The sequence below is a fragment of the Lissotriton vulgaris genome, chromosome 1_1, assembly GCF_964263255.1.
Source record: "Lissotriton vulgaris chromosome 1_1, aLisVul1.2, whole genome shotgun sequence".
NCBI classification, from domain to species: Eukaryota; Metazoa; Chordata; class Amphibia; order Caudata; family Salamandridae; genus Lissotriton; species Lissotriton vulgaris.
The window spans coordinates 943321884-943345786 of NC_141685.1; the positions used below are offsets into that span (position 1 = coordinate 943321884).

At 38.7% G+C, this 23903-nt stretch overlaps 1 protein-coding gene across 1 annotated transcript in view; it reads right to left on the bottom strand.

Annotated features, from left to right (window-relative positions):
- The window catches only part of FAIM2 (Fas apoptotic inhibitory molecule 2), a 216232-nt gene that overhangs the window by 75731 nt on the left and 116598 nt on the right, over positions 1 to 23903 (bottom strand). Inside the window, exons 7-8 of the mRNA XM_086936398.1 lie at positions 22111 to 22150; positions 291 to 328 (exon numbers count right to left, since the gene is read on the bottom strand). Of these exons, the coding sequence (XP_086792524.1) occupies positions 291 to 328; positions 22111 to 22150 (78 nt within the window). The remainder of the gene's footprint in view (positions 1 to 290; positions 329 to 22110; positions 22151 to 23903) is intronic.

Here is a 23903-nt window from a genome sequence, read left to right on the forward strand (position 1 = left end):
GGGTAGTGTTTTGAGCCCCAAAGCACAGGTTTCCTATAACATGCCTAATGTGCCTTATACTGGGAGAAGCCGATAGTATAGCTACTGCTCCTATTGACATCACTTGGGTAGCACACTCGAACGCTAAATTATACAGCACACTGCGGTGCCTCTTCCTGAGAGTGGACTTAATGTCAAGAAATGGAATGCAAACTAGTGGCCAATCTTCCACCCCACTTCTAAAATGCTTCTCCAACGAGTATGTCAGAACACTTACAAAACTAGCCACCATAAACAACTTTATTTGTTACCTGGACATCATTCCGGTAAGGTAGGCCAACGAGAGGGTCTGCAAAGATAAAACATAAAGGTGTTATTCTCTCATGTCATGAACGCAAAGCTTTTTGGCCACCCCCAAAGGATGCGTTAAGGACGGAGGAAGATAAGACTTTTGAGAGTTACACATTGCTCACACAAATTAAATTCTGAGTTGATGCAGATCACCTAAGGAGAGGACTTTGGTGGCCATTTGAGGTTGTCCCGTTAGCCCCCATCCATCTGTAGAAGGCTCTCTTGCGCAATCTCTACCACCCAGGGTTGCTAATGTTCAGAAGGCAGATATTTTAGTGCACCGGGACATTGAAAAACAAATAACAGTCATTTTGGTGGTCAGGGAATATATTCCTTTGATCTGGGGGTCACTGTTTGATTTCCTTCCTGGAACTACAATGCCTCACAGAGATGTCCCTGGCAGACAAATATCATTAGGGTACCCAATCCTAAGTAGTGTGTCTACCGTCCCTATGACATGGTGGCCCGGTGTGTACTGACTGCCCAGTCAAGGGTTCCTTCAAGCGGAGCCTGTTGAGGTACCCCAGGAGGAAAGACTGAAGTTCCCTCGCTCATCTTCTTGCTTTTCTGCTGACCCCTTAACTTTTGTCTTATTACATGGTAATGGGTTGCATACTCCTGGTAGCGTGCACCTTAATATCCTTCTAGAATTCTGTGCTCAGTCTCAAACTGTAGCAGCATACTGGCTCAAACTTCTTTGAAATGTTTATGAAATTAGTAGCAATCTCCAAATCATTTTCGAGACAGTGTATTGTTTTCTTGTGTTTTTATATTTGTGAAGTTATGGATTAGTCACTGTCATATTTTTTTGTATTTTGCAGATAAAAATAAAATAAATATAAAAGAGAGGATGCATAAGAGTGAAGAGTCAGCCATTTACAATAATAAACAACACAGTGCGTTACTGTATTTCTTTGAAATCCTCACTACTGTATACAAAATCGAAAGAACACATCTATGAGGGAGAAAACCACAATGGAAATTCTACACTACAAATGGCGCGATTTCAATATTTGTAGAGTAAGTTACATGCTCAGTGTAAGAGGCTCATTACTGATTTTGCACTTTAGCTTCCCCAATGGCTCCATCAGCTTGTTTTTTCCTGGGACATGGTTTGTACATGTGCTGTGACCATGATCGTAGGGATGGAATGAGATACTGCTGTCTGTGGCTTTTTTAGTGACGAGGTTCTCCCCCTGACAGCAGCGATAACCACTTGACTGTGATGGAGTGAGGTGATGAATAAAATGTTGTTCGAACTCGCAAAGTTAAACTTTCATAACCAATGTAACTGTATTAATAAGCATGTGTTGAAATTATTAACCAACTTAGTTTTAAAAATGCATACATTCAGAAAAACTTGTGGGACTAATTTATATGCTCCATGTTGCAATTGCAAGTATGTGAAAAATAATGAACTAACCTTGTCTATTGTCTTTGTCAGTATTAAATGTGGCTGTTTAATTAATGGCATGTGCTTATTTGTGTGCTTATGTTGTGTTATGTCTTTCTGTGGCAAAAGTTTGTGAAGAATCTTTGTGGCCTAAACGAAAAAGGTAGATATAAATGCTGCTTTGTGTGCTCAGCTAGGTAACATAAATTAATGAGTTAATAATTAGCAAAGGGGTGGGTAACAGAATGGGTCTCAATTCTCTAATTAATTAATGTTTTGTGTTTGTTTAAATATTAGTTCCCGAGAGAGGCCTTAGGTCTGCAAAAAGATGGCGTTTCAAATCCTGTCCAGAAAGGAGCCTTGCACAGAAGTGGAAACTTTTACCACGTCGACAATTTTGTCAGAAAAAAATACAGTTTAATAAGTTGTGCTAAGTGTGCTCTTGGAGAGAAGGATTCAAGGACAGGAAGCGACAAGATTGCCAAGGCAAGGAAGTCATGAACTGTAGCTCGAGTGAAACGTTACATTTTCGAGGAAGCGAAATGACACAAAAGCAAAGGACAATAGGGCTAAAGAAGATTCCGTTCTTGGTTTGAAAACGGTGATGACACATTATGGTCTGACATAAGACAGCCAATGGGAACTCTGGATGGCAAAGAAAAATGTACAATTTTGAGAAGATTAGCTAGTTATAAAGGTATAAAACTTGTCCCCGTGGGCAAGAGGGTATCTTCTTCTTGTTTCCCGATTCCTGAAGGGCGTGACGTGCTGTTGGACTCTTTGGCGCACATAAGCACAGCAGTCTTTAAAGATTATTCTTTCTAGGTGAAGTGAGCTTTAGACAGGGTGTTAGAATTTAGGGAATGGAAAATTTATTTTGCTTTATTCATGCTGATTGATTTGCCTTTGAAGTGTCAGTCTAATAAATATTTACCTTAATAAAATGTTGCTTTCATTTTGCTAATAAATAAAGATTCTTAATAAAAATGCTCTTTCTTTGAATAATAAAGCTAATAAAATTAGATTTGAAACGACAAGCTGGTCTTGTTTATTCATGATCTAGTTACCATCGGTTAATCCATTTGCCTTAGTGACTTAATTAAATGACATATGTTTAAATCCATGGTAAGGAATGATAAACTGCAGTTGTATATAATAATGTAAATAGTTTGTGAATAGATCTGATTAATTAGGTCACATGATTCAGTCGCTCAAAAATTGTCTCGTTAGTTTATGGGCATTAGTAAGTAATTCATGAATAATTGTGAGTATTGTAGAGATAAGTAGCGTTGGTGGGACAGTTTTTCATTAGGAGCGCTGGATCAATTACTTGGTAGCAGAGGATGGTTACTATGGTAACTGACATGTTACATGGTAATTACATAGGATACATGTCTAAAACATGTTAAGTTTGTTCAGTTGTTACATGTAGTCGAAAGGTTTTTTCCAGCAGTGTGAAAATTCCTAGTTATACTGGCCAGAGTAGTGTGACAAGTGAAGTTACACAGTGCATTTGTTCTGTTTCAAAATAGTGGTATCATCGTATATCACAAGTGTTGTGGACGTGCAGCACGAGTTTAGGGATTTTAGGTGTGTTAGGTAGAATGTATAGTGAGGATTGTCTATTAAATTGTAGCTTTTGAGTATAGGGACACCTGTCCTGTTTTAAAACTCACTGTGAAAAGAGTAATAGAATGTATCCAAGCTTGAGTGAAGGGTAAGGAAGCGTTGTCTATTCTTCCTGGCGAGAGAGGATATTATTGGCGGGTTAAAGTCCCACCAAAAATTTCATGTATGAATGATTAGGGATTCTTTCTGTATGATTGTGTGTGTTAGAAGGGTAGGGCAAAGCTACTCGTTTTATCATTGAATTAAAAAATTCTGTGAAAATAGCGTCGTCTATTTCACGCGAAAGAATACTTGAATGATTGAGAAAGCTATCTCTTTATTTTAGTAAAATAGACAAATGGTTTGTTTTTGTGGAGTTACTAACTGAATTCTATTGAAAGTTTTGTAAAATATGGCGCTGTGAAAATATTTTGTAAAGGAGGTGTCAGTGTCAGTGTCAGAGCGAGGACAGTGAAGCTGCAGCGGCAGCATACGTCACAGGGGTCGCGCTGTGATTGGCTAACATACGTCACAGTATTCGCGCACTGATTGGCTCAAGTGACTAGGTAGGTTTGCAGCTGATTGGTTCGTCCTGAAATTCAGTAATTTTATTGGCTGAGCAGAATAGTGACATAACAACCTGATTGGCTTGTTGGTGAGTTTCGAGCATGGATTGGCTAGTGTAGCGGAACATCAAGAAAATATTTACGATCTTTTTCAAAGTAAGCGAAATTGTTTAAAAACATGGATTATTATTACATGAAAGAGGAAAAGAAGCTTTCATGGTTTCAGAAATTGAAAAATATATTTAAAAACGACAAGAACATTGAGACGCGTGGTGGAAGATTACTTCATAAGTACAAAACACATGCAGCTTATATGTTAGGTGAATATGGTTATCATACTTGCCTTTGGATGGAGAATTGGATGGAATATACCAAAAATGATGGTGTATTGACATGGCCGGAAGATGGGTCATTTAACATTAAGGTGTTGAAAAACTTGAGAGAAAAAATGATGACTCTTGTACCAAAACCTAGACCTACACAATTTGAGGCTTTAGCTGAATGGGAAGATGAGATGTTTGAATTAGAACGAGAGAATAGGGGTGTAACAAGAGGCACTAGATTAGACATTAATAGAGAAACTCATGAAGACAGAATGGGTCGTTGGAGACGTGCAGATATGTGTGATGGTTTGAACCCAGAAAGATTTAGTGAGGGAACTGGTCAAAAGAATACTGAAAAGAAAAATAATATTGGTGAAGATAGTGAATTAGAAGATTCGGTTTTAGAAGAGATTTATATCACAAAATCGAAATCGCCACCTTATCAACCAGTTTGTTCATGGTCTTCCCCGAGAATTCCTCCAGGAACTTCTCTAAGTGCTCCTTCTAGGGAAATAAATGATGAGACTCCACCTAGATTAAATCAAAATAATGCAACATTTCCTGAGAGAGTAGAAACAAGAACTAATTCTAGTACATCTGGAGAAAATAGAAATTATGTTGAAACTCCAGTTCAGAGAAATGTAATCCCAAGAAATGTAATGAGAACAGAAAGATGTGGGGATATACCAAATGCCTCAGAATATTTCCGATCAAAAGATGAATTAATACAACAGTTAACTAAAAGCATGGAAGCAGTAACAGTACCAGTAACAATTGGACCTGTTTTTTCAGTCTTTGATGAAAGGGAAATTAGAAATTCAGCTCTGACTGTTCCCTTGAATACAGAAATTCAGAAAGTGGCTGAAAAATGTTATTCAGATTTAACAGAAATTCACCGAGAGAAAATGATGCCCGATTTAACTTTTAATCAAAGTTTGTCAAATGATCAAACTCCATCTGTTGCAGGATCTGAATCTGGAACTCCAGAAAAGAGTATAAATAAAATAGATTTAACGCAGACTCCACAGGCCCCAGAATTTAAATTACTTGATGTCGCAAAATTGAAGGCGGATTTGGAGGAATTGATTATTGGCACAATTGGACCTGACAGTTTAAAGCTATATCAGGATAATGAATTATTGTTTATTTGTAAAAGTATACAATGGAAAACGAAAACCAAGTATGATCAATTAGAGGAAATGGCTGCTGAATCAGAAATAGATTTGAGTAGACAGAAATATTTGAAGAAACATTACAGAGTGGATTTCTCTGAAAGCATATTGAAAATATGAACACCACAGGAAGAATAATTCATATAAAAGAATTAATAGTGTTTCTAAAAAGATTAGGCGAATTAAGTAAATGGAGAGTGAAATGGACAACAAAAAGAGAGGAAGACAGAAGAGAAAGAGGGGAAATAGCAACTGAGTTTCCTATGAGAGAAATAGCTCGTGGAGGGTATGCACATGTTCCATTGACAAGACAGGACATTTTACTGTTTACAAAAGATTTACCTTGATTGAGAGAAAAACCTGTGGAATGGTATCGCCAGGTAGACAGATTTGTTAAGGTTTCAAAAGTTCTGTGGATTGATCTTGATGGATTCTTTGACATTGTTGTTCCATCGGATCTTTGGACATAATGTAAAATTTCTATAGATTGGCCCAAAGAAGAATCTGCTCGAGATAAAGTAACAGGTGCACCTTCAGCTGATGTTATAAATCTGTATGATAGGGTGATTGTATGGCTGAAAAACAAGATTTCCCCAAAAGAAGTAGATTGGGTTAAAATAGACAGAACAAATCAGGAGCCAAAAGAATCAGTACATTCATTCTATGAAAGATTACTGCTGGTATTTAAACAATACAGTGGTTACGAGAAATTGAGTGAAAAGGATATGGACCATTTCATATACAGATTTGTTTATTGTTTATGACCTGAAATTGGTGAGATGATTAGATCAGGAATAGTTGGTTGGCAATCACTCTCAGTTGATGACATTTTGAGAAAAAGCAAAATACTGCAGTGATGAGATAGATGCTAAACAAAAGAAACTAAAAGAAAAAGATATGTGGGCACAGGTAAAAGTGGCTGAACAACAAATTGCAACTTTGGAAAACAAAAATGTTCACCAGAATCAAGAGAAATTTAAAGGTAATTATAATAAGCAAAAATTGATGGGTAATATTGAAGAATTAAAGCAGAAACTCCCATGTTTTAATTGCGGCGAAATTGGACACTGGAAGTGTGAATGCAAGAATCCGCCCAGAAATTTTAAAAATGCATCATTAAATCCACAGATGCAGAATGAGATAAATCAGCAGCAACAGCTACAGCGACAGTTAAATGAGATAAATCAGCAGCAACAGCTACAGCGACAGGTAGTAAATCAGCAAAGTCAGATTCCACAACCGCCACTTCGAAATTGTGTAAATGCACAGAGATACAATACAGAATCAGGATTCTGCGGAGGTGAACAGGTAAACAGATCGCCAAGAGTGAATGTGTCGAATGTTTCACAACAATATTGGTTAAAAGAAAATGAAGGGAGTGATTCTGAGGAATACTTATGACGGTGCCTGAGAGAGGAGGAAGAGTGTGTGCTTGGAGCCACTCTTGAGGTAGATCAGTCTGGTCCATTTGTAAATGGTAAAGTGAATGATGTAGAAATCACTTTTCTTGTGGACACAGGTGCTACCCGTTCTACTTTTAGATCAGTGGAAATAGAAAACCTACCTCTCTCTGGGGATACAATCCAAGTAGTTGGTGTAGCTAATCAACAGATTAAAACAGATTTAACAGAACCAGTTAAAGTTGAAATTGCGAAATTTAAAGATAGACATAGATTTGTAGTCTGTAATAGCAGTCCTGTAAACTTGTTAGGAAGTGACATTCTTTGCCATATGAACTGTAAAATATATTGCTCACCGGATGGTATTGAGCTCCAAATTCAAGAAGAAGATGGTCATTATAAATTAACAATGTTAATGGTTGAAGCAGAAGAAAGTAAATAATTTCCTGCTTTTGACAAAAATGATTTACCTGAAGAATTAAAAGAAACAGCTAATGCTAAAATTTGGGATTTATCTGGAGATGAAATGGGTTTGATGAAACATGTAGATCCAGTAAAAATAACAGTAAAACAAAAAGCAGATTATCCAAACATTCCTCAGTATAAAATGAAAGCAGAAGTTATTGAAGGGGTCATTCCTGTAATTGAACAATTTATAAAACAAGGTGTTTTAAAAGAAATTGAAAGCAGTCCATGCAATTCACCGATTATGTTATGTTATATGTTATATGTGGTTTTGTAGCGCGCTCCGATAGTCAAGACTGTCCTGGCGCGGGAGTGAAACTGAAACAGAGTGGGAAGTAGGTATGCTAATCATGAGTTTGAAAGAGGTGAGTTTTGAGCAGTTTTTTAAAATTGGTCAGATTGGGAGCGTGTCTAAGAGCGTCTGGCAGGGCGTTCCACATTTGAGCTCCCTTTACCATGAGGGATTGTCCGCCCAGGCGGACTCTTCTAAATCTGGGGATGATCACCTGCTTTTTGGAGGTGGAGCGCAGCTGACGGGATGGGAGGTAGGGTGTGAACCTTTTGGCTAGGTAAGAGGGGCATGGTCCATTGAGGGCTTTGTAAACGATGACCAAAGTTTTAAAACGCACTCGTTGAGCCACAGGGAGCCAGTGAAGATCCTTCAGCTGTTTGCGCACGCTGAGTCTCCTGGGGATGTTAAAAATGAGTCTCACCGTGGCGTTCTGGACAACCTGTAGCTTCTTGATCGTATAGTCGGGAGCCCCTAAATAGAGGGCGTTTGAGTAGTCCAGCCGGGAGAGTACCAGAGCCCTGGCAACCGTTTCTTTCGCTGATTGGGGAAGGAGGGGAAAGAACTTGCGAAGAGTGGTCAGAGTTCCAAAGCATGTTCCAGCCAAGCGTGAAATCTGGTCACGGAAATATAAGTCGGCTCCGAACCAAATTCCCAGATTCTTGGCAATCCCGTTCTCTCCCTTGGGGCATGTTGATTCACCGGGCCAGATGGACTCCTTAAAGTCACTGGGGAATTGGCCGTAGAGCAGGATTTCTGTTTTATCCTCGTTGCATTTGAGGGATGATTTGGCTAGCCAGGTGAATACGGAGGAGAGGCATTGGCGAACTCCAGAGGTGCATAGGTTCTCCTTTGTCCAGGTGAAGAGAAGCTGGGTGTCGTCGGCGTAAGCCATTATCTTGGCACCCCAGCTCTCTGCTAGTCAAACAAGAGGAGTTAAATAAATATTAAATAAAAGGGGACTTAGGGTCGATCCCTGTGGTACGCCAGTTTCCACCCTTCTGTTAGAGGAATGATAAGGGGGAAGCCAAATCTGTTGGGTACGGTCCGATAGAAAAGACCTAATCCAATCCAGGACCGTGCCGGAGATGCCTATGTCCTCCAGTCTCGCTAAGAGCTGGAGGTGGGGCACCGTGTCGAATGCGGCAGAGAGGTCCAAAAGAATAAGGGCCGCTCTGCCGCCCCCGTCAAGGCATTCCCTGATGGCCTCAGCCACCTCCACCAATGCAGTTTCCGTACTGAAAGAGGTGCGGAACCCTGATTGGGCAGGATGGAGAGCTTCAGAGGATTCAACGAATCTCTCTAATTGCCTGAATGCTGCCTTTTCACAGACTTTGGCAAGGGCTGGTAGGAGTGATATGGGTCTGTAGTTAGAGGTGATTGACGGATCTGCGGTAGGTTTTTTTATTAGAGGGAGAAGTTTGGCTTGTTTCCACTTGGTGGGCACAGTTCCTGAGGATAGGGATTCATTAACCAGTGCGGTGACCATGGGGGTGATTATTTCAGCTATTCCATTCAGGACCCTTGCAGGGCAAGGATCTATAGGTGACCCAGATTTCAGAGTTTTTAATATGGTCATTACATCTGTACTTTCTACGTGAGTAAATTTGGTCAGTTCTGCTTTAGCTCTTGATAGTAGGGGACGTAAAGGAGAAGGGGGTTGGCCAGTTAAGGCTAGGTCTGATTGTGGGGCAAGTGGGAGGTCAGGGATACTCAGACTGTCTTGAATTTTTTGGATTTTTTCGATGAAGAAAGTGGAGAGTTGTTCGCACCAGACTGTGGAGGGTGGAATAGCTGTCTTCTCTGCTACCGGGGCAGTAAAGCTTTTAACTATGGAGAAGATTTCTCGGCTGTTGTTTTTGGCTTTTTGAATTCTAGAAGCATAGAATTCTCCTTTAGCGGTTTTTATTGCTGCATAGTAATTTTTTTGAGCTGCGCGAAGTTCAGTTTTAGCAGTGGGACAATAGTTCTTTCTCCATACTCGCTCTAGTGCCTTGCATCCTGTTTTTAAAATCTTTAGTTGATCAGTATACCAGGGGGAGGTGGGGGTGATCCTATGGTTATTTTTACCCTTGTTTGTGAATCAAAAAGCCAAACGGAACTTTCAGGATTGTTCAAGACCTGAGAAAGGTTAATCAAATAGTTGTTCCATGTTGCCCAGTTGTACCAAACCCAGCGGTAATTTTATATCAGATTCCGCATGATGCAGAATGGTATACAGTTATAGACCTTTGTAATGCATTCTTTACTGTTCCATTGCATCCAGAAAGCCAACAAATTTTTGCGTTCAGATTCCAAGAGCGTATCTTAGCATGGTGTCGTATTCCTCAAGGGTATAAAGAGAGTCCATCTATTTTTAATCAGTTGCTAAAGAAATCCTTGGAAAATTTAGATTTACCTGGAAAATCAACATTAGTGTAGTATATTGATGATCTCCTTGTGGCTGCAAAAACACGAGACAGCTGTGTGACAGATACCATTACTCTTTTGAATCATTTGGCAGATGAGGGACATAAAGTGTCTCCTGCAAAATTACAGTTTTGTAAGCAAGAAGTAAAATATCTTGGTCACAGAATCGCAAAAGGAATTAGACAAGTGACAATTGAAAGATTAAAAATGATTCAAGCAATGCAACCTCCAAAAACACAGAGACAGGTCAGAATGTTTCTAGGAAAGGTAGGTTATTGTCGTCAATGGATTAGTGGATTTTCAGTAATTGCAAAACTATTACAGAGATTGACAAAAGCAGACATACAAGACCCGATTACCCTAACATAAACTGAGTTAGAGGCTTTTGAGCAGTTAAAAAGAAGTTTGTGTGAAGCTCTAGCATTAGGAATGCCAGACTACGAAAAATAATTTGAGCTGTATTGCAGGGAAAGGGAAGGATGTGCATTATCAGTTTTGATTCAAAGACATGGGAAACTGAGAAAGCCAATAGCATATTTCTCAGCGGTTCTTGATCCTGTTGCAAAAGCATTACCAGGTTGCTTAAAAGCAGCAGCTGCAACAAGTGTGAGTTTGGAACAAAGTGAGGGGATAATAATGGGGTTTCCCGTAAAGGTATATGTGCCCCATTCAGTTGAGATTCTCCTCACCAGTAGCAAAACACAGCATTTGACAAGCAACAGATTGACAAAATATGAAAAAGTTATTCTGGGATCAGATAATGTTTCAATTGCAAAATGTGTGAATTAAAAACCTTCCACATTATTACCTGATGGTATTGTAACAGAGATCAGAAACGAAAATGACATTGATCATGAATGCTTGGATGTTTTAGAATATTGCACCAAGCCTAGGCAGGATATTGAGGATGTTCCGTTAGCAGAATCAGATTTTGTTTATTCTGTTGATGGTTCATGCTTAAGAACAGAGGAGGGTATTCTGAGTGCAGCATATTCAGTCTGTACAGTTGCAGATGTAGTTGAAGCTTCTTGTCTCAAAGGAATTCGTTCAGCTCAAGTAGCAGAATTGATTGCCTTGATTCGAGCATGTGAAAGAGCAAAAGGGTTCAAAGTTACCATAGTGACTGATAGTCAGTATGGGTATGGTGTAGTCCATGACTATGGCCAGCTCTGGTCTCAAAGAGGTTATTTAACTTCTGCTGGAACACCTATCAGGAATGCGAAATTGATCAAAAGGCTGATCGATGGTATTCAGCTACCAGAGAAAATTGTTGTAGTAAAATGTAAAGCTCACAAAAAGGGAGATGATTACATGACAAAAGGAAATGCATATGCTGATGAAATTGCTAAATTCTGTGCAAAGAATAATATGTCCATTAATCGGGAAAAAGACAATGAACATGTTTTGAACTCACTTATGCTAACATCTGTAGTTGAGACATGGCAAGGAGTAAAAGATTTACAAGATGAGGCAAATGATGAAGAAAAAGACACATGGTTTAAAGCAGGTTGTAGACAGCGAGAAGAGGATGAGATTTGGGTTTACAAAGATGACAGGCCAGTAATGCCAAACTGCATGATTGCTGATATGGCACGAATGTATCATGGTCCAGGACATTTAGGAAGAGATTCAATGAACAAGTTGTTTAGGCAGACATGGTACAATCCAAAATTTAGGATAATTGCAGAATCTTTTTGTCAGAGATGCTTGATCTGTCAACAGATCAATCCGAACAGAAAAACAGTTGTAAGCTTGGGAACCATAGGACGGGAGGGTGGTCCTTTTACCAGGTTACAAATGGATTTCATTGATATGCCACCTCATAACATATTAAGACATGTCTTGGTGATAATCTGTCTGTTTTCGAGATGGGTGGAAGCATTCCCAACTCGTCACAATGATTCAGTTACTGTGGCAAAGTTGCTTTTAAGAGAAATCATACCTAGGTATGGATTTCTGGTGACGGTCGAGACTGATCGTGGCACACATTTTGAAAACAGATTGTTACAAATGATTTGTGAAGCACTTGGTATAAAACAAAAACTACACCGTGCTTACAGACCCGAAGCATCAGGTGTTGTTGAGCAAGTCAATGGTACAATAAAGAACAGGCTGGCAAAAATGTGTTTAGCTACAGGAATGAAATGTACTGATGCACTTCCACTTGTTTTGATGTCTTTGAGAAGTACTCTAGATAGAAAAACAGGTTTAAGCCCACATGAAATACTCATGGGCAGAGTCACGAGACAAGCATTTGTTCCAGTTGATAAACTTCTAAGCATAAATGATAGTGCAATTATGGACTATTGCAAGAACCTTTCTGGCGTGGTGACTTCTGTGTTCCATCAGGTGGGAACTGAAGTACTTACAAAAGAAAAAGAACAAGCTCATGATCTGTTGCCAGGAGACTGGGTGAGGACAAAAGTTCATCGAAGAAGGAATTGTCTGGTACCCAGGTGGCAGAAGGCAAGACAGGTGATACTTGTCACAACAAATGCAGTAAAGTGTAGAGGTCTGAAGGGATGGATTCATGCTAGTCATACCATTCGAGTGACACCACCTGAAAATCCAGATGAAGGTGACACAACAACTGATTCAGATTCTGAAGAAGAACCTGAAAGAAATCCAGATCTTGAAGATCGACAAGGAAGTCACATCTGGATGATTCAAATGCGAATGAAGCATTGAATGAAAAAGATCTAGAGATTGTGATACTAGATTCTGAAAATGATGAAGATCTGCTAGAAAAAGAAGCAGAAAAAGAATCTGGTCAAGAAGTGAATCAAGATCAGGAGAGTATTGAAAAGCAGATTGGAAGCTCTGGAAGAAGGAACGAAAATTCTGAAACTGGTGGATTGGAAATATTTTAAGAAGAAGAAGAAGACGAATTACCAAGCACCAGCTATAAGGATGATGTTCCTAACAGAGTGAAGCTACTGAGTAAAGAAGTACCCGAATCTAGAGCTGATATCACAGAAAGCGAAACAGATGAAAGTGATGATGAATCCAAAGTGAAAAGATCGAGAAAAAGAGCTTGGAGAGTTGAATGCAATCTGACTGAGCCAAGAAGAAATTCTCAAGAAAAGGAGATAATTGGCCAAATGAGAATGAGAGTCTAAAATTCAAATTAGTGAACAAATCAAAAGAACAAGTTAATGAAATCTCAAGTCAGAAAAGTGATTCAGATAAGAAAAATCTAGCAGGAACGAAAATAGAAGTGATTAGCAGTAGAGCAAAGAGGGTGTTAGGGCCTAATCAAAAGTATAAGTCACCTGAGTGGACTTATATTATAACCCCACCAGTAGTGGAAGTAAATAGTAGTAGCCAAGAAGATATAGATGACACAAGCAATAATGATTGATTTTGTTTTCACATAAGGTTGAAAAGTTGTAGGTGACACAAGGTTGAAGAAATTGTGTTAGGTGACACAAGGTTGAAGAAATTGTGTTAGCTGGAAAAATACATTGATGTAAGACGTAAGGTCGAAGAAAAGCTGTTAGAGGATTCTGTGATTTAAAAAAAAACAAAAGTAAAAAAGGGGGTGTATATTTAAGTGATTTTTAAATTTTTAAATTTTTGATTTTGTTTGAAAGGCTCTTGTCTCAGAACAAAAGATGCCTAATACTAACAACAATTCGAGATGCTCTATTTTAAGAAGATGTTGCAAAATGTCTTCTATTTGTGTGATCTTAATCATTTTGGTTTGGTTAATTTTAGCTGTCATCTTTCCTTTTGGAATTGATAAAGAAATGTACAAAGCTAATATGACTAGTAAAGTTGTGGCTAAACAAGATATTCGTGATGTAGTAGGTAAGACTAATAAAGTCATTGAGCACAAACCAGAGATCCACCAAGATAGATCTGTTGGTGATTTTTCTAGTAATACCTTTTCTAGACTTTTATCTGAATATGTTAAGGTGATGGATGTGAAAGATTGTTACATTTGTGTGAAACTACCTGCTTCTGTTTCGGAAGGGGTTACTTATAACATGCTTCCTCTTACTTATGGCATCACTTCTAGTGTAATAGCTAGTTTGTTTTATCGGACAGGTCGATTAGAGTATTACTACTCTAATTATGATGAGATTTTTGCAAATTTAAAGGTTGACAATAGTCTAAATAAACTGAAACATGCTAAACAGATGGGGGAATTTTTTATAGTGACTAATGAACTCACATACGAATATGCTTTTAAAAACTAACATGCAAGTTGAGAACGGAAGAAAAATCTCTCTTAAACATGGTTGAAGAGAGAAGGACAATTTATAAACGAAACGAGATGCTGAAACAAACAAAATCTAAGTTTTGGCAGAGTGAGGATGAAAAGCTTAATGGTAGAAATGAAAATGTTGCAATTCACATAGATAAACCTGTTAGTGGAAAATGTTGTATAAGAAGAGATAATACTCAATTTGATAACTATTTTGTGGGTGCTAGTCAATGTGAAGATACTTATCGTATCTTAGGTGGTTGGGGATTTAAAGGAGGCAAAGATCCAATTTTTCCTGGCATTTATTTTGTTTGTGGGAACAAAGCTTACTTCAATCTCCCGGACCACTGGTACGAGACTTGTTACGTTGGTTTAGTTTTTCCAAAGATTTTTCATATAGATAGAAATACAGAAGGTTCATTTGAAATTGGCAAACACCTGAATAGGTTCAGGAGGGAAAGTTTTTCAGAAATAATGGGAGATATATTTGGTGCAATAATACCTATGGTGGGAATAACCCTGAATGCAAATAAGATCAGAAAAGTGTCTACAATTGTTGACAGATTGTCAAAAGACACTGCAAGTGGATTTCAATTCGTTGATACAGAACTCATTGCTATGAGGACAATGGTAATGCAGAACCGTCTTGCATTAGACATTCTGCTTGCAAAAGAGAGAGGAGTTTGTGGAATTTTACATGTTCAGCATTGCTGTACATACATACCAGATAAGAGCCAGAACATAGAGATGTTTATCAAGAATATTACTGAATTATATACTGAGATAGAACATTTAGAAGATTAACATTTTTCAGAACGTTTGAGCAAAAGATTTGCAGCAATCAGAAACTGGTTTCAAGAGATTGGTAGTTCAATCATTGGGAAAGTACTTTATCCTGTAATAGTTATAGTCATAGTGACACTTTTGTTAAAAATTAGTTGCATTATACACAAGAGAAAGAAATATGTAAGGGAAAAGAAAAGAATTCATAAGTTCAGAAAAGAACAAGAAAAGGAAATAGAATTAGAAGAGTTCCGTACAGCTCAATATGAGAGTTGTAGACAAACTGCTGAATCAAAGGTTTAGAAAAACTAATACAGTGAATGTTCAAAACATCATTCAAAGGATTAACATTTTGGCTAAAATTTTGGGTGTTGTTTGGTGATTATGAAATCACCAGATGAGGGAGTTGATGGAGCGAGGTGATGAATAAAATTTTGTTCAAACTCAAAGTTAAACTTTCATAACCAATGTAACTGTATTAATAAGCATGTGTTGAAATTATTAACCAACTTAGTTTTAAAAATGCATACATTCAGAAAAACACGTGGGACTAATTTATATGCTCTATGTTGCAATTGCAAGTATGCGAAAAATAATGAACTAACCTTGTCTATTGTCTTTGTCAGTACTAAATGCGGCTGTTTAATTAATGGCATGTGCTTATTTGTGTGCTTATGTCTTTCTGTGGCAAAAGCTTGTGAAGAATCTTTGTGGCCTAAAAGAAAAAGGTAGATATAAATGCTGTTTTGTGTGCTCAGCTCGGTAACATAAATTAATGAGTTAATAATTAGCAAAGGGGTGGGTAACAGAATGGGTCTCAATTCTCTAATTAATTAATGTTTTGTTTTTGTTTAAATAATAGTTTCAGAGAGAGGCCTTAGGCCTGCAAAAAGATGGCGTTTCAAATCATGTCCAGAAAGGAGCCTTGCACAGAAGTGGAAACTTTTACCACGTCGACAATTTTGTCAGAGAGAAGGATTCAAGGACAGGAAGCGACAAGATTGCCAAGGCAAGGAAGTCATGAACTGTAGCTCGAGTGAAACGTTACATTTTCGAGGAAGCGAAATGACACAAAAGCAAAGGACAATAGGGCTAAAGAAGAGTCCGTTCTTGGTTTGAAAACGGTGATGACACATTATGGTCTGACATAAGACAGCCAATGGGAACTCTGGATGGCAAATTTTTTTTTACAATTTTGAGAAGATTAGCTAGTTAGAAAGGTATAAAATGGCCCGTGGGCAAGAGGGGATCTTCTTCTTCTTGTTTCCCGATTCCTGAAGGGCGTGACGTGTTGTTGGACTCTTTGGCGCACGTAAGGACAGCAGTCTTTAAAGATTATTCTTTCTAGGTGAAGTGAGTTTTAGACAGGGTGTTAGAATTTAGGGAATGGAAACTTTATTCTGCTTTAATTCATGCTGATTGATTTGCCTTTGAAGTGTCAGTCTAATAAATCTTTTCCTTAATAAAATGTTGCTTTCATTTTGCTAATAAAGATTCTTAATTAAAATGCTCTTTCTTTGAATAATAAAGCTAATAAAATGAGATTTGAATCGACAAGCTGGTCTTGTTTATTCATGGTCTAGTTACCATTGGTTAATCCATTCGCCCTAGTGACTTAATTAAATGACATATGTTTAAATCCATGGTAAGGAATGATAAACTGCAGTTGTATATAATAATGTCAATAGTTTGTGAATAGATCTGATTAATTAGGTCACATGATTCAGTCGCTCAAAAATTGTCTCGTAGGTTTATGGGCCTTAGTAAGTAAATCATGAATAATGGTGAGTATTGTAGAGATGAGTAGCGTTGGTAGGACAGTTTTTCATTAGGAGCGCTGGATCAACTGCTAGGGCTTATATCCCTCTCCCCCACCCTGACGCTAAGCCCTTTATAGGATGTTTCCTTAAATGTTCATAACTTTTTCCAGAAAAGGTGTCAATGCCAAATTTGTGACCTTTCCAACATCCTGGAGATTCTAAAGGTACGCAGGGTTTTTAGATTCCCCTGGAAGAAACTTGAACAATAGCAACATTTTGCTATTTTGTGGGAAAAATGGGAAAACGTGCTCTGTAAGGAAGCATATTTTATTCTAAAAATGGCATCAAAGAAAGATTTGTTGTGCTAGAAGGACAGTCTTTCCAGTGCTGTGTTAAAAACACAATTTTATTTATACAGTTTTTGCATTTTTCTAAGAGGTAGTCATTTTGTTCTATTTTTTGCGGTTTGAACCCACTTGCAGTTTGTGGAGGAAAAAGGTGTGAAACAATGTTTGATCAGAAATCTTTACATTTCTGTAAAGTAGACATCATTTTGAATTCAGTAAGGGATCATTTGAGAAGATCCCTCTAGGTGTTCCTAAAACAACGTATCATTTTCATCTGTACATTTTTGTCATTATGGCCGATTTACAAAAGCAATGTACTGTTAGTTGTGTCAGACCCTTCTGGTGACAAGCATACATGGGACCTGATTACAGTTTGGCAATGTGGGAGCGGGACCGCCAAATCGGCACCCTGCACCTGCACCGCCAAACCCATGTGCACACTGCCTGCTAGATTATGACTTTTTTAATCACTGGAGGGCGGTTCTTTGGCATTTCCATGGTGGTGCCTATGATTACTGGAATGCAATCTAATACTAGGTTTGGGCTGGAAATGTAAGTCCAGCATATTTACAGGATTATGTTGTTTGACTGAATGCACAAACTTATGTGACCTCTTCTATTGTATTTATACTTATTAGTTTCCTTTTCATTATACCATTTCGATGTAACCATTTAAGTTACATTTTCATAATTAATAGTTGGTTTAAGTTCATTTGTTTTGTTTTGTTTAAGGGGGAGATGTGTTGTGTTACCTATGTATTCAATTCAATTCATTATTCTTTATTTCGGTTAAACAACCTTAAAAGAATGCAGTACAATACAATTTTAAAATATTACAATACAATATACATATCTACCCAGTACCGGGTTAAGATTAAAAGGAAACTAGCAGCAAGGTCCTTCGCGGTTAGATTAATACACATGTTCGAGGAGCACTTGATAGATGACAATTCATTAAGTTAAAAATAATACTATGAAAACAGCACAACGTCAAACGCTAAGATCAGGCCAGTTTCTATTTTCATTATTCTAGTTTAAGTCACTCGATTTAAAGTGCAATATAAATCTAAATCAAATTCAATTACATGCACCACTTAATAGTAGTATTATCAGTCCAGTTGCATTTATAGTTACATGTTGCACACACGTTCCAATGGGCATAACATATACGCAATTAGTTCAGGTACGATAGAGTACAAATCAAGGTGCATTTCAGCTGCTAGACTACAATCATGCCGACTGTCTGCTTACATTTTATAGCCATTTCTCTTCCTAACTATCGCTACTAATAGGAGGAAGCGGCTCAAACTAAATACTATTGGGCGTGCAGTATCTCCTTTAAACACTCTTTCGCCATGTTTAATATGGCGAAGACCCAAAAGTTGGCATATGGGTTTTAACCATTTTTTCCTTGCCAGTAGATAAGCGGGGCATATAAATAGCACATGGGGCTCATCTTCCCTCAGGCCCATTTCACATAATTCACATAAATCAGATCCAATACTACCATCTTGGTCCTTTGTTGCACTGCCATTTTGAAGTCCTAGATTTAATTTGAAGGGCACTATAGCGAAATTTTAAATATAACGATTTGGCCATAGGTAGGTAGATTTATTTCATCCATAAAGGATTCTAATTTCTTGTCCATTTTTAGTTCAAAGAACCTGAGGGTCAAAGTCCCCAGGTTGGAATTTCCCAACAAAGAATCTTTGATATATTCCCAATACCTATTCTTAAGCAGTTTCTTAGAATTGTTGGTAATCAAATCCGGGTCTGACCAAAAGCTACTTAGCCCCAGCTTTATAAACCACTTTTCAATGTAGGCCAACCATGCTAAACGTGGAATTTTTTATTACCATTATCTATTTTAACGCCTCTCTATAGTCCACTAGCTCATCAGTGGACCAAAGACGAACCCAGTATAACAGTGGGCGCAATGCAGCGTGGTCATCTGATCGGTGGAAATTAAGATCCCATAGAACCGGGGTGAGGGGAGTGGAGGCAGGTACACCTAAAAGCTGTCTGATGAATTTATTTTCCTGAACTAAGAACGTGCATTTCGAAACATGTCCCCAAAGTTCTGCACCATAAAGGGAGGCAGATTGTGCTTTGTATTTGAACAAACTAATTGCTGGAGAGACTGATTTATAATAGCTATTTTTGTGTTTCCTTAGAATAGGAGCTTGATTCTGGACTAGTATGATCTTTGAGGTTTCTAGTTTGGATTTCCAAGATATTTTACTATCTAAAGTGATCCCCAGGTACTTAAAACTTTGGACTTCTTCAATTTTTTCATCATTTATAGTGAAAATTTTATTAAAACCTTTGAGTGGGTTGATTGTCGTGACCTTGGTTTTGGACAAATTATTTTCAAGCTTCTTGTCCTGACAATACAACCTAAATTTGTTAAGAAGGTTCTGAAGTCCTTTGGGAGTTTGGGAAATTAAAATAGTGTCATCCGCAAATAATAATGCCGGAATGGCTTGACCACACAACTTGGGAGAGTCATGCTCGCAGCCCAAGAGGGTGTCAGGGATGTCATTAACATAAAGGGAAAATAAGGTAGGCGCCATAACACATCCTTGCCTAACTCCTTTCACTATATCTATTTTCTCACTTTACCTATGTATTCATATTTTCTTTTGTATTGCCACTTATTATATTGCTGTAGCTAGAGGTAGAATGTCCTTGTGGTATAGAACATGGAATGTATTATTTTATGAGGTTGGTTCTAGTCAGTCAAGGCCTGAATCTTCAGGGAGTAGGACTTGTTGGCCTTTCGTTCCCTGTATACTGAATAAAGAAGAATCGTATTTACCTTCTGTGGTTTGTCTATCTATGGTGTATACACAACAGATATCCAGTAGGTAACAAAGAATGGCAAGTCTCACAATTTCACTAACGTGAGCTGACACAAGCATTTTTGGAACATGCTAAAAAGACAAGTTCCAAAACAAACAACAATTGACTGTGGCAGAGATGCATCTGATGTGTTAGATGACGTTTAATCTGGTTGAGATGCGGAGGCTGAAGTGTGAGAGCAGAGGGGCGATTTATTTTTAGCACTGTATTCATGACCATCCATTTGTTAACATTCTCCCAAATTCACCCTTAGTTCATGTCTCTTGTTTCGAACGGAGTTTTGTTATAAAAGTGAATATGTATTTGTGACCATGACAGAGACGGTGGACTTCAGTGTGAGTATAAGCTCTTATTTCTTCAGTATGTATGTCTACGTTTTGTCATGTTTCCTGCCTCTGAATTTGTCCTAAGATCACCCTCCTTATAATTAACATCTTAGAAAGCCTGAGTTTCAGCCCAAAACTGTACTATGAGGCTTTTCAAGGTACAAATATATCTAGTTTAAATCTAGACTTGGTACATGAGGATATTGGTGCGGTGTCACGGATTTCCACATCTAGTCCTTATTCCATAAGTGCCTACAGGGCATCATTTGAAATCCCTCTCTTGGTTATGCTGCTACTCAGAATTAAACCTTGTATATGCTTTTGGGCACTTTTAGTTCACTTGTATTAGGTCCCTTGCTCGTGGCTAGACTGAGTGAGCTATGTTCTCTGGTAGACTTAAATAAGAGTGAAAAAAGCCAAGAATTGATTCTATTTAATTAGACGTAGACATTGCTGCTATTTTACCAATCCAAATACTTGTATTATTCTACTTGCAGCAGTACAAATGCCTCTCTCATATGAAAGAGTGTGATGGACTGTACTGAACTAAAGTAAAATACTTTAGAATTTTGCCAAAATAAATACATTTTAGCATACCGAAAATAGAGTTGTAAATAGAAGGATGCTTTTTAATACAAATGCTCTCTGCCTAAGGGCCAAGTACCAATCAGGTGGCGTAGTATCCCTGGGTGGAATACTGCTCCACCCGAACACAAGAGGTCTGGTGTTCCTGGGCCTGAATTTTCCAAATGTGGGAGCACTGGGACAGATTTTCCTAGTTGAGGGCATAATGGCAGCCTAGGCCCTCCCTGATCCCCCTTATTGTTTCTCCCTGCCAGCTCTCAGTCTGCACTGACAACCTTGACACCCTTCCCCACCAAGCACCCCGCCACACACACTTCCATTAAATGGAAGCATTGATCCACAGGGAATTGAGAATTCTTTCTTTGATTTTGACCTGAAACAATGAGTCTGCATAGTTATAACCTATTTCATGCTAATGAGCTCTTAATTGCATGGGACTGGCGGTGTGTTTCCTAAGTCAGGGGTGTCTCCCCACTGCTCCAAGAGCAGAGCAAAGTAAAAATATAATGATAATAACTGAATGGTATTGTCATTTCATTTTGAGTCTGCCTTTAAGCTCCATGTTAGGGCTGGGCGGGGCAGGTCTCGCAAGACGCCAGCAGAGAGAGGAGTGTTGGGAGCACCATAAGAGTGCATGCTGGTTTGGCCAGCCGTATATGGCCGGCCAAACCGTCATGCGCACTGTGTGCCTTGTGCATGCTCTCCAACAGCTGTATTGTACAGCCTGAGTGGAGAACATGCACAGGCTCCCAGTCCCTTTCTGAGCACCAAGCCACCGCCCACAGACTAATCCCAACGCTGCTGTAAGGCAGCATCGTGATTGGCTGGAGAGCCTGGGAGCCTGGGTTCTTCCGTTCCGAGAGAAGAGGATGGAGGAGAGGCGGCAGCGCTCACAGGTAAGTCTTTTCATTTTTTTTCTATCTCCATTTTGCCACCCGCCACTGTCTCCAACCAGTTGCCAGTGCTCACAGTTGTGATGTGTGTGGGTGTAGAGTTCCCATTCCACCACAATTGTAAAACTTGTACTCGGACACTAACATCGGAATTGCCCAGAACTATTCATTTTTTTTTTTTATAATTCACGCTCACCTCAAAGCGTTCAAGTATTTTAACTTAGAGAACCCTGAATCACAGAACAGTCAATCTTTAAAAATCCATATTAGCCCACTATAAGGCTGAGGGTGGATTACTTGGTTGATGAGAGAAGCTGATTAACAGTAGGAGGGTTTCAGTGCCATGCATCGCACAATTCATGCACCATAGTTTACAATCTTTTACTTACAAAAATACTCAGAAGGATCAGATTCCATGGAAAGTATCGCCTGCAAAACATAGTACATTAAAATATTAGCTACATTGTAAATAACATACATATTAAATCAGTGTATAATATAATAGTGCCAATGCAACAATAGTTCCAAATGTGACAGTAGAAGGAAAGATTGTTTACTTGTAAGAATAGATCTCCAGGGTGGGTGTATACAATAGATCAAAAAGCTTGTCCGAATAAACCTAAGCTTTAGGATACTGTCATGAATACCTACAAAGTGCAGTACTTTAATTGAATACTAACATAATGCAGACCAATTAGAAAACTGCGCTCATGACATCAGAGAAGTTCTGAAAACCCCAGCTCCTATGGCAACTGTAGTCTCCTTGTGGGACCATTGTTCCAAGTAAAGGATTTTGGGTGGATGACATGTTAGTCTTGACAAACCTTTAGAGCACACTTCTCCATGAGGGGCTTGTGAGTTACTGGTAGCTCTCCAGCTACCAGTAAGTAACTCTCCTCTATGCATACCAACCTATTAAATTAGAAGCTTTTGCTTTGTTCAAATAAAATATGTATACCTAATTTGCGAATGTATGTATGAGAAGACAATATGGTTATTTTCAGAACTCATAAGATATTTGGAGAAGAATGTCTGCATTTCCAAAATGTATTTAAATCTGATATTTGATTTAAATCATGTGGCACTGGGGAGACTTATTACAAATGTTATTACCTTGGTCCCCGAGGCACTGCAGCAATGGCTATTATGTATTACCCATGCAGGGACATTCCATACTGGCAAAGCATTTTTAATGCTGGCTTGATGCACTGAGGTGGTCACTGGTAGCAATATGATGGCCCTTAGTGTAATCTTGTTGGAAGTGGCCACTATTACAATGCTAATACAATTAGTAGCTGTCGATGCGTTTCATTGAACTTAAGTAGCTTTTATTACAGAAAAAGTTGGAGACCCCTGCTTTAGAGTTTGTACTTCATCTTAAATAAGTTGCCAGAATCCTACGATTCCAATTGAAATGACTTCATAATCCCAAGCATCGTATTTCTATGGCAAACCTAGCATTGGAGTTCCCTTGAATAACTTATGATAATGCACTCTTCTCAAAGTGGTGGTTCATGCATCAGACTGCGTGATTTCAAATATGACAAGGTTCAAGTGCATCACACCTGCGCACTCACCTCTACTATGTCCAAAATGTGCCTGAAACACAGTCTCCGTTATGTCTAATAGAAACATCACACCACTCCTGAATATCTCTCTCAGACACCCCACAGAGCAGGTCCCTGCTCAAGGCAGATAGTCGCATATTGAGCAAGTCATCCGCATTGAAAGGCTCCTTACCAGGCCCTACTATCAGCGATCAGAAAAGCCCCCTTAATATATTCCCTAAAAGAACATGTTCATGCAGCGCTTCCTAAACAATCCCCCAAAACACACCCTCATTCATCCCTGCTCTCAGCTGTTATTTGGCTGCTTTCCTTATGTTAAACTTTGCCCTTTGAACTGGAAGTGGTATTTTACCTACATCATTTCTCTCACTGAACATCCAATAAGCACAGTAATGGCTGTTAATTACCTTCCCCTCAGTTCTAGTGTGGCGTGTGTTGCCAATGCCCGGGGCAAGGCAAGTGTTGTGCGGCCCATAATAATTTTGCACCCCATAGAATTTCGCGCCCGAGGACACTGCCCCTGTGCACCCCCCTCCGCACGCTACACCACTGGGTTGCTACACTTGTTTTTGGTGCCGGGCAGCCCAATCAGCCAAAGGAAAGAACAAAACTAT